The 10,530-nt window shown below is 56.0% G+C and overlaps 4 protein-coding genes across 4 annotated transcripts; 3 read left to right on the top strand and 1 right to left on the bottom strand.

Moving 5' to 3' along the window:
* Positions 1-14: 14 nt before the first annotated feature.
* Positions 15-740, top strand: DICSQDRAFT_174050 (uncharacterized protein; the record flags this gene model as incomplete). Its single annotated transcript, XM_007369850.1, has 1 exon — positions 15-740. A coding segment is annotated over one exon (726 nt), but the record flags the coding sequence as incomplete, so codon positions are not given.
* A 2,588-nt stretch (positions 741-3,328) lies between these two features.
* Positions 3,329-3,712, top strand: DICSQDRAFT_174049 (uncharacterized protein; the record flags this gene model as incomplete). The annotated part of the gene is made up of 1 exon (XM_007369849.1): positions 3,329-3,712. One exon carries the CDS (start codon positions 3,329-3,331, stop codon positions 3,710-3,712), a length of 384 nt encoding a protein of 127 aa, XP_007369911.1.
* Positions 3,713-5,193: 1,481 nt separating this feature from the next.
* On the bottom strand, positions 5,194-6,567 carry DICSQDRAFT_129544 (GroES-like protein; the record flags this gene model as incomplete). Its single annotated transcript, XM_007369848.1, has 6 exons — positions 5,194-5,257; positions 5,318-5,711; positions 5,758-5,896; positions 5,960-6,093; positions 6,144-6,276; positions 6,340-6,567. The coding sequence occupies 6 exons, from the start codon at positions 6,565-6,567 to the stop codon at positions 5,194-5,196; spliced, it is 1,092 nt and encodes a 363-aa protein (XP_007369910.1).
* Positions 6,568-10,099: 3,532 nt separating this feature from the next.
* Positions 10,100-10,440, top strand: DICSQDRAFT_174047 (uncharacterized protein; the record flags this gene model as incomplete). The annotated part of the gene is made up of 2 exons (XM_007369847.1): positions 10,100-10,372; positions 10,408-10,440. The coding sequence occupies 2 exons, from the start codon at positions 10,100-10,102 to the stop codon at positions 10,438-10,440; spliced, it is 306 nt and encodes a 101-aa protein (XP_007369909.1).
* Between the last annotated feature and the right edge of the window lie 90 nt (positions 10,441-10,530).

Raw genomic sequence — 10,530 nt, 5'->3', positions numbered from 1 at the left:
CGCCATTCGGGAAGCGGTTCCCAGACTCCAAGGGCGTATCACGCGCCTCCACCTCTCTGTCTATCGCCGGACGATCATCTGCGCCTTACATCGTGCCGCCTCCTTCTGACCGCCGCTCCTCGAGGATGAAGGTGTCCAAGACGGCGGTGATCAAGCAAGAGCAGGAGAACGATACCACTGCCCTACAACCTGGAGCTGTCGGATGGTCCTCTCACCCTCAGCCCGTCAAAGTTGCTGGGTGGCACACGGGTTCCTCTAGCGGGCAACACCGAGAGGAGGCACGCATCAACGACTACCTCAAGGATCCTGGCTTCATAGCGTTATACGAAGCCCTCTGCGCACAATTCGCCTTCCGCGCTTCTGAGGCCCTCCAGATCCCGACTCAGGTGGGGGCAGCTGCAGACCACTACTGGACGGTCGACTCCCAGTCCCCAGCCTTGGGTTGCCACGTCGCCGGGGCGGCGTTCAACCGATTGACGGCCCCGACTGGCCCGAACCTCCCTGATCCTTCCGGAACAACTGCGTTCGAGCAGACGAACATGCTAAACGCGGGCTCGGGTCCCTTCCCGGTCCACAACGGCCACACTCCAAATACATGGCTGTGGGACGAGTCAGTGTTCGCGGATTCATCTGCGTCGGGAGAGCTTCCCTCGTTTCTCGAAGACGCCTTCTCTACTGGCCCGTCGCAGTGGATGTCGACCTCCACTTTGGACAATCCTGAGAACCACGTCTGCTTGTAGCTCTGAAGGGGCGATTCGGCGTTGTCACGGTGGAGCATAGGACGGATCGTCTTGCTATGTCCGTCCTTCCGCGCGACTCTTCCATCCTCTCTCGCATGCATCCATTATCTCCCGCTCCACATGTTACATTATTTCTGGCATCATCATGTTCCGGGACACTTGCATACGGCTCTCAATTTATCAGTACCGCACATCTCGCATTTTCTCATAATCTGGTATCCTATTCAGTGTACGTAGATGCGACGAAATCTCAGGAAGTCATTCACTTCGCCATTAACCAAACAACCGGAGCGCCCAGCAGTGAACGCATCACCGTGACAGACGTCTAACGTCGCCTCCCTGGTTATTTATCGTCCACGATGATCAAGCCTTATCCTGCTGACCTGCCTTCGACTCATAAGCACAGTGCTTTTCAGGTGGCGCATCGGCCCATCTTGCGAGGTTTTCTCTCCGTACCGCTTTTACCGTGTCGACTTTCAAGCAGAATGCTGCTGTAGTAAGATGTAATCATCGTGGTAGTCTTGCAATTGTCCAAACTACTGCAAACACGATTCTCAATCGATGCCTTTCCGTAAGGGAGGGTTGATCCCTACAAGGGCTATTTGCCCTTCGGGTTATAACCCTCGTTGTAGGTCCCTACCTTTCCAATCCCTGAGCTTACATACGCCATACGTCACTTTCATACCGTAGCCTGCTGTTGTGACATACACTCACTCCAAAGGAGAAATAAAAGGCGGAACTAGGTACCATGTGTTCGTCGTCTCAACTTCGCATACATCAGCCGCGCCGCGCAGCCAGTCATGCACGCCAGATAAACATATCTGCTGAGCTTGCCGTACTCCGGTGAGGGTTCGTGATCTTCAACTTGCTCTCGTTGTGTCTCTCAATTATCCATCGTGACCACTGCGGACGCCAACTGCATTGTAAGCACCTCCTCTGCAACATCAAGTTATCGAAGAAATCCGAACCTCACCCTACACGCTCATCCAGATTTGTTCCGCTTGTCTGTACTCCAAGAGCTGATGATCGAACTCATCGACCGACCAAAGAAGACATCGCACACTCTTGCATGGCTCGAGCAGAAAGGATGTGAGTAATTTGCGTGGTTACAGAAGGCTCGGTAAGGGTTTCGCTCGTTCATTGCACATCTCAACCAATCGTCTGCCTGCAGTGGAGCAGACCGCTTGTCAGATCGGTTCAACGACTACACATCAATGCGCAGGGTCATATGTGATGGTGCGTGGATGCCGACTGGTGGCGTCTTTTCGTCGTTCTGAATGCTCTCAGCAGTCCTGAGTCAGAAGGTGTATATATCGCTTGGACTACGCTCACCTTCACTCTCTTTCGACGACTCAGACTACCGATAACACATTTGTATTGCGTCGCGTCTCCTGCTCTGGATGGGGGGCCTCCCGAGTAGGCCCCGCCTCCCATCCCTCGAACTGAATCGCGTCGTGGATCTCATCGACGACTACATACTTCAGCGTTATTGACTCCATTCTCGAGTTTCTGTTCGAACGCGGCTTCGGGCCCGATGCTGTTCTTCCGTTCTGGCGACCTGCCGTATCCGGAGTTACAGCTGGTTGCGAAATTTATGCCGGCCGACTCCGAACGACGCTCGCGCACTTTCTGCATCGTAAAATGAAACAAATTCCATAAATCGCCCTGCACTATCAAACACCTAGACCACAAGGTATTCGACCCTTCTGGGTCCATAAGAGCCTGAAACATTATGAACAAGGGTGATCCACGACGTTCGTAGAAGGCTCTTTGCAAGGACCTCACAGGCGCTACTTTGAGCAAGTAGGCTGGAGCGAACAGACGGGCTCTCAAGAACGGAAGAGACAGAATTTGGACAGCAATTCACCTAAAAGACGGTGTTGATGGTCCGTATAGGCTATTACAGACAGCTGCGTGGCAAGGGTGCTTCGAGAAAGCTGGAACTAGATGCTACTCAAACACTGCCTCTGTCGGCATTGCATAGTGTTGATGATGTGTCTGCTGACGAAGTTCGCACTGGAAAGGTATCAAGAGCACCTATAAATACTTTTTTTATAGACATCAGAGCGGCGAAACGACATTGAAGCCCATGAGAGTTACAAAAATATGCCGATGTCTGAACCTCTTCCGGCGCTTGATGCGCTGGCAAGAGCCAGGAGGCAGACTGCCTACTGCTCTGGCTGAGAATGTGTAACATCTTCCTATAAACCCACAAAACCTACTCTAAATGAGCCATATACTTTCATAAGTGACGTTGCAAGGCGGTGCGCAGATGCGGCGGCCTGAGCGAGAAACCTCATCGCCCATAGGGAGCTTCTAGTGATTTCCCTCGAAGGGCACAAGTTGGGAACCAGGAGTCCTACGCTCTCCACTCAAGTTCGTGAGGTCTCGTACTCGCTGCTATAGGGGTTATGGAAAGTTTATAGAACACAGGGGAGCAGAATCGCGAGTGCATGAATTGTTTGATTTTTTCGATTTTTTCGATTTTTCCGTGGTCGAAACTGCGTCGGAGTTGGTCGGGCATAAATTTCGCAACCAGCTGTAACATGACAAGTAACCCCACGCCACGCTCATCTTCGCGTTAGACCATGCCATGTGCAACGGTCTCAGCGGCGTCGCTTTCCACCGCATGCTTCCCAACGAGCTCCGGCAGAACTGCACCTCCCCCCACCTCCGTCAAGACCTCCGACGATCGCATACTGCCCCCTCCGTCAGAAGAGGCCGTGGACATGGTCTTCCGCGAGGTGCTCAAGCTCTTCAACCCCATGCCTGGGGCGACACTCGGCGACATGCGCGAAGAGCCCAGTCCCGAAGGTCTCCAACGATCACACAACGCGACCCTGACGGCGACCCTCCACACGCTCCCTCTCCTCGTCCTCTCGCACCTGCTTCACAAGCACGAGCGCGGGAAGTACAGTCATACACGGGTCCTCGGGACACCATGGGTCCTCGGGACACTGCGTGTTTTCTGACCCTCCCTCTATCCTACTGCCTCAGATTTTTGTATATACCTATATAGACTTCTTACAGCTCACCTCTCCTCAAATTTCGTCAGAGGCGACCCAGAAGTGAAGTCACCAGCCCTGTTTCTGTACAGGATTTACACGAAAACCAAATCTGGGACTGGTTCCCGCCCAAATCTATACTCACCGTGCCCATGGATGTGCCCCAGTTCTGGTGTACAACAAGGTGACATATATCCCCTTCTCTCAGCAACTTTATATGGTGAGATTTTGACACTGAGCCCTGATAGTCATCGACACAGTGTGGAAGGGTAGTTCTTTCGCTCAAGCAATCGGGCGTTTAGATGTCCACATACCATATCTGGGTTCGGCTATCCTCGGCAACAGCAATTTCGTTCCATACGAGGGAATTAAGCACTGTCCCGAGGACCGAGGGACGTGCGATAAGAGAAATTTGGGATGATTGTCCCCGATCCCTCTCACACATAGTTGGATTACCATGAAACTTAGGCGTGCAATGCCTTGTTGTGTACCATACATGATGGCATTGTCTGATATGGGCTGCACAGGTAGGGGATGGTTTGGGATGAGCGACAACATTTGACTGTCCCGAGGACCCGTGTATGACTGTACCAACTTGAATGCGCCACCTACTCTCCAGGTCTCGATGCAGCGCTGCGGACTTGGGCAACGCGTAGAGAAGGGTGGCTGTCGACTGTAGCAGACTGGGGTGCGGTGCATGTTAATCGGACTGGACGATGGAGAGGCCTCTTTCTCGGGCCCGGATGTGTGCCAATCATCTTGTTCCCCGTACTTACGGTGACCGTGCGTATCGGAGGAGGAAAGCAGTGCGACATTACAAATGAGCGGTGCTGATCGTCCCTCCAGGGGAAGCAACTCATAATATGTACTCATACTTACTGCATACAACCCCAACGTCATCGCCGGAACCACGGCCCCCTCAGCACCTTCACCGGTGCGTCAGCACCTCAGCAGAACGGCGCCACCGGCGCCGTTTCTCAGGCCGATAACTTCGCCGTGTTAGTAGGCGCTCTCTTCGGGGGCCAGCCCGGCGAGTTCCAAAGGGCGCACCAGTACTCTGCATCGCGCGCGTGACTAGAGTGCACGGAAAGCCGTCCGGGACGACGCGCCAGCACAGACCCCTCCCATCCACAGGTGGTGTTGACGGCACACTCGGTCGACAAAGACTTCGGGAGGGAGTTCGCAGCGGACTTCGCTGTGAGCATGCAGGAGCTATTAGGAGGCTAGCCGGATATGCTCAGTGTTCGTGGCGTCGGGAAGGATGCACCCTAGATTGTGCCTGCTAGATAGGCCTACTATTATCGAGCCAACCCTGATGTACACCGTGAAAACTATAGTATGTTGCTGAATACAACGCGCTCTCGAGCGACGTATCGTGCGTAGGTGGCTAGAGTTACAACATTGTCCGGGGCCGGAGCGTGCTTGGTATAGTACTCGGGAAGCGACATCTACTCCTTCATGTTGAGGACGACACGGCCGACGATCGTGCCCTCCGCGAGGCCCTCATACGTCCTGTTACCGTACATGTGAGCACGATGTCACCTCAAACAGCGATGACAGACCAACACTCACTTGCTGAGCTCCGACAACGGCTTGAGCACGAAATGCACCTTGACCTTCCCGCGCGCGGCGATGTCGAGCGCCTCGCGCGCGTCCTGGCGGTTGCCGACGTACGACCCGACGATGCTGATGCTCTTCGTGACGGTGAAGAAGATGTCCGCGCTGAGGCTCGCGCGCGCGGGCAGGCCGACGACCATGAGCGTCCCGCCCATGCGCAGGTAGTCGATCGCCTGCGCGTACGCCTGGCCGTTCGCGGCGGTAACGACTGCCGCGTGCGCGCCGAGCCCGTCCGTCGCGTCGACGATGTCCTTCACGAGGTCCTTCGTCTCGCGGAAATCGATCCACTTCTCCGCGCCGAGCTTCAGGCAGAGCTCCTTTTTCTCCGCGCCGGTGTCTGCATGGGGTGCTGCGTTAGCGAGGAGGGGGCGTGTACGGGGAAAGGGGGTGCGTACCGACTGCGACGACCCGCAGGCCCATGGCGACGGCGTACTGGATGGCGAGGTGTCCGAGACCTCCTCCGGCGCCGGGGAGGACGATCCAGTCGCCGATGTGTGTGTTCGAGTACTTGATGGCGCGGTATACGGTGACACCCTGATAGAGAGAGAGAAAGCGCGATCAGTGACCATCGGGGGTCGTCGCCGGCGGAACACTCACAGCGCAGAGAATAGAAGCAGCGTCAGCCGACTGGAGGCTCTCGGGGATGGGCGTGACGTGGGTGACCCAGGAGACGACGTATTGGGAAAAGGTGCCGTCGACGGTGAAGCCGCTGTAGCGGCCGTTCAGACAACCTGCGAGATGACGTCAGTGCGGGGCGCAGGCGAAGACGGGGCGTGCGCACTCTGCTCGAGGCCCTTCCGACACGGCTCGCAGTCGAGGCACGAGTACGCGAGCCACTTGATGCCCACCCGGTCGCCCACCTTCACCGGCGACGTCTGCGTGTGCTCTCCGATGGCGACGATACGCCCGACGCCCTGCCCCACAACTGTCAGCCATCTGCAGCCAGATCTCGGGATAATCGGGTGTATGCAGCTCACCTCGTGCCCGCCAATCAGGGGCAGTTTAGCTTGGATGGGCCAATCGCCGTTCCGCGCGTGCAGGTCGGTATGGCACACGCCGCTGTACTCGAGCTCGACGAGGCACTCGCCAGGCTCGAGCTCCGACGCCTGCTTCACGGGGTGGTCGCGCACGACCTTGAGGGGCGCGTCGGTCGTCTCGACGATGGCCGCCACCTGCGTCTTCGGGATGTTGAACTGAGGAGACATGGTCGAGGATGAATGGAATCGGGGGTGTGGATGTGAGTGTGGGCGCGGGTGTTGGAGTTGGAGTGCGGATGGGCGTATGACAGCCCTGGTTATATAGTAGCTGGTGCCACCAGACGCCAATCTGCGGGGAACGCAGACACTCGCGATGCGTATCTGGCTGGCCAGCATGCTTCGAATTCGGTGAGGGGACGAGAAGACGCTTCTTGTGCGGGGCCGGCCAATGGGGGGCGAACATGACCAGGTCAGCCCCTGCTTTTTGCACCGCGCCCGCAGCTCGAACAGGGGCTGGATTCCACTCGCCGTCGACCCCGTGTACTCGACCGCGCTCCTATGGCCTTCCGCCTCGAGCACTCTCGGTCGGCAAAGCATTTCCGAGCACTGTGCAGCGCTGACGGCCCACACTTATCGTACACACTAACGGGAGGCGCTCGAGAGGACTAGATGTCGCTGACCAGGGCCTGTCTGCCTAGACTGGCCGCTCCAGGTCTAGACGGCTGTCAATGGTGTACCTAGAGATCACCGCCCCCTGCTGGCTTGATCACTTGGTGTATCATGAGATTCTGAGAACACAGCACGATGGAGGACCGAAGACACTGACAAGCTGGCCAAAGACGCATCGATATCGTCGAAGATCGGGGCGAACCGACGGGGTCCCGACTGGCGCTCGTCTGGGAAGTACTCATTCAGCGCCTACGTATCGACAACGCCGCACAAGATCCTCTACATTGATTGAATTCGCATGGGCTGGCTGCTCTCAGCTCCTCTTTAAAAACCCTACGAGCCTCCTATTCGCAGTTATGAGTCTCGCGCGAGGCGTACGTCGCTCCTCCATAGCAGCCCCCGCCTCTTTCGACCAGGGGGACTCGGAAGCGTTCTCGGATTTCCGCCGTCTCCAGGACTGTGCTGATAGCCAAGGGTTTGACCTCCTCCGGCTGCGCGACTTTCGTGCGGCGTGCGAGCATCTGAAGAGCAGGCTATAGCCTTTCGCAGACGTCGTGCGTGCGCGCAAGCGTGATCCATCCTACGGGATCCTCTTTCTGCGGCAGCGGTGTCAGGCCATCGACAGCGATCCGCCGTGCGAAGCCCCACATTGTGGTGAGCTTGAGGACGTGCACCCGCTCGTCACGCGAGAGCTCCCTCGCTTCCTCTGCAGTACGTGCGTGGTGACTGGCGAATGCAGGCCGAGCTCATCGGCACGAGTTTGGTGGCATATGCTGAACATCGTTTGCAGGAGCGACCCAAGATCGTCGGCTTGGATCGACTAGAGCACGGGGGGAGGCTCGTCCGACTGACCCTCAACGACGTCGTCACTGGGGGGTATGGTGAACATGTCCCTGAAGCCCTCAGAGTCTCCTTCGAATCTGCGGCGTGGCACCTAGCTTGGAGAGCTGCGTGCCGCCGGCCTATGGACAGAGAGCGCTCATCCTCGTGTGATCGTCATCGCGCCAACTGGCTCAATCGCTGTGGGGCACGTGCTGGGAAGACGATGTGGTCGAAAGAGAGGATCGGGTGTCTCCTGACACCTTCTGCCTCTGAAGGAGTGACGGAACCCGTTTTGTCTTTGCGACGTCCGGTTTACCCTGCTCGAGGCAGGCTGACTTTTACTGCGGGCGAGAAAAGGTCAGATGTCTCCATATAGGCAGGTGCGTCGTAGCCGCTTGTTGATTTGCTATGAGGGACACGAGTGTGAGGAGACGGAGTTGAATCCTTATGTAGTCCTAGGCGGGCTCCGCGTGCTGCGGTAAGAGAGTTGCGGTAGGTGCCCTGTGACGAACCCCGAGATCAGGCGAAGCCTCTGAATCAAAGGAGATCGACGCAAGGACACTTTCAGAGACGTTCCTACTGGTAGTAGGCCGGAGGGCAGATGGTGGCTCTGGCTGCTTCCTACCCCTTTGAACGACAGTTGACCGGATTTAGAGGGCCTGTGGCGGGGTGCGCTGCGGCTCTGATACAAGGCTCCAGCGACGGGATGAATACACTCATGCCGTATATCTGGAAGGTAAATACACTATCATACTCGCTCGTCAGCTATCCCCGACACGCGACGCGGCTCGCAGGCAGCGTTCACCATATCAGTAGAGTGTTCTAGGGTGCCAATGCCCCATAAACAAGGGGTATATCATATACTGCTTGCGAGGTTCCGTCTTCTGTCACGTACAGCAACTTGAAGTTGTCAGCTCGCGCTACCATTCAATCCTGCTCAATGCAAGAGGTCAATCGATCGAGCACACGTCAGCTCTCTTCGCTATAACCGGCTATATCTGAAGTCTTGTTAGGCCTAGCTTACTGGCCTCGGGCGAGACCGTCCATGCCGTCGTGTCGGTCCGGACGCCAATACGTTGTGGCCGATCCAAGTAATAATGACGCTCGTGCGCGCTGCTCCGTACCCCGCGTCTTGTGCATTTCCCTAGAAGACCGGCTACCCTCCGTGGGGAGTATAGTCTGCGTCAGTCTGTAAGATCTCAAACCCTAACACCCTGACCCTAACCGAACCCAGACCCGAACCGGCACCCTCTCGGAGTTTGAAAAGGTGAGGAGAACTGGGTGGGACATCATAATTAATTCATAGTGTCAAGTGCTCGGCAAGAGGGCGGGACATTCTGGTCCGAAACCAACATTAATCCGCTCGTGTTTGGGCTGACCAGCTTCGCTCATGGCCAGTCAACCACGTATGTGGTAGGCAAGCACTCGTGCACGAAGAATGCTGTACCGCGGATTGACCATCGACTGACGGCCTGACTTCATGTGCCAGTGCTGGATGCTGGGTGCTGGCGGGGGCAGAGACAGCGCGATAAGTACCGCCGCGAGTGATTGCAAATATCCTGAGGTCAACCTGATATGATAAGTAGTTCACAGCCATAAGCTGCTGCACCCAAGAATTGACGCGTAGTTTTGACATAAAGAACTGTTTATGCAGGCGATAATAATGCAACCCGGACTCACGGTCCGAACTGTTTTCTGTTTAGGCCTAATTTGGAATGCTACTAGGATCGCGCTTTCCCACAGCACAGCCACGTGCCAGCGATTCCTCGACGGCAATCCAACGACCGGACGTGCTTCTTGCTTTCAGATATACCACACTGAAAACATACATAACGTGTCACCATTGCTTTTGAGAGGTGACTGGTTCTTGGTCAAAGGAGCCGCCAACAAAGGAAGCCGCTTTCCACTTAGCCGCCCATGAGACGGAGCCCCATCCAGCGCCTATCATTTCCAACTTGCTTTCCTCATTACCACTGTGCCCCCCGTTGTGCATCGGCCAGCTTCCTCATTCGGACACACCAGCCGTTGCGCTTTACTGAGTCTTACCTACTGCTCCGTGCTCCGTGATTGATACTCAGAAATCACTCCGACAAATAAAAGCTCGAGCCGGTATGTCGTCCTTTCTCCCAGTTCAATCTCCCAACCACCGCCTCCCATCCGCTCAATAACTCGTCCTGTACATCCCTGACCACGTACTTGACTTTCTGAACACATTGAACACCTCGTCGCTTGTGACCGCCTCCTCCCTGTCTCGACCATCCTAACCACGATGCCTTCCCAGGTCCGATTCTCCGAGGGTACAAAGACCACCGATTCCCCCAATAAAGCCCTCATAGGCGATAAGAACCACACGAACATCAAGGAGAACTTGGATTATCACCGCAACGAACTGCGTTTCAACATGCACGGCAAGATCAGCCTCATCCCACACGCCGACTTCTTCGACCGCTTCCTCCCTTCGATGAAGACACCCAGGTCGGAATCCAACAGATTCAATGGCTTGGAAACGCCATCCTCAGAGACAGATATGTACAAGTCGCTGGTGAGTATCGTCCTCATTGTTCGTCGTCGATATAGAGTCGTCTCGCTGATGCGGTGGTTACAGCCTAAGGCGCTGAACAATGCCCGCATCTGCCCCCGCTTCAAGTTCGTCGCGCATCCACACAAGCCTGACAAGACCGAGCACACGAAACAATCCGT

This window comes from Dichomitus squalens (assembly GCF_000275845.1).
Source record: "Dichomitus squalens LYAD-421 SS1 unplaced genomic scaffold DICSQscaffold_56, whole genome shotgun sequence".
Classification (NCBI taxonomy): Eukaryota; Fungi; Basidiomycota; class Agaricomycetes; order Polyporales; family Polyporaceae; genus Dichomitus; species Dichomitus squalens.
This window is presented reverse-complemented; position numbering and strand designations above follow the sequence as displayed.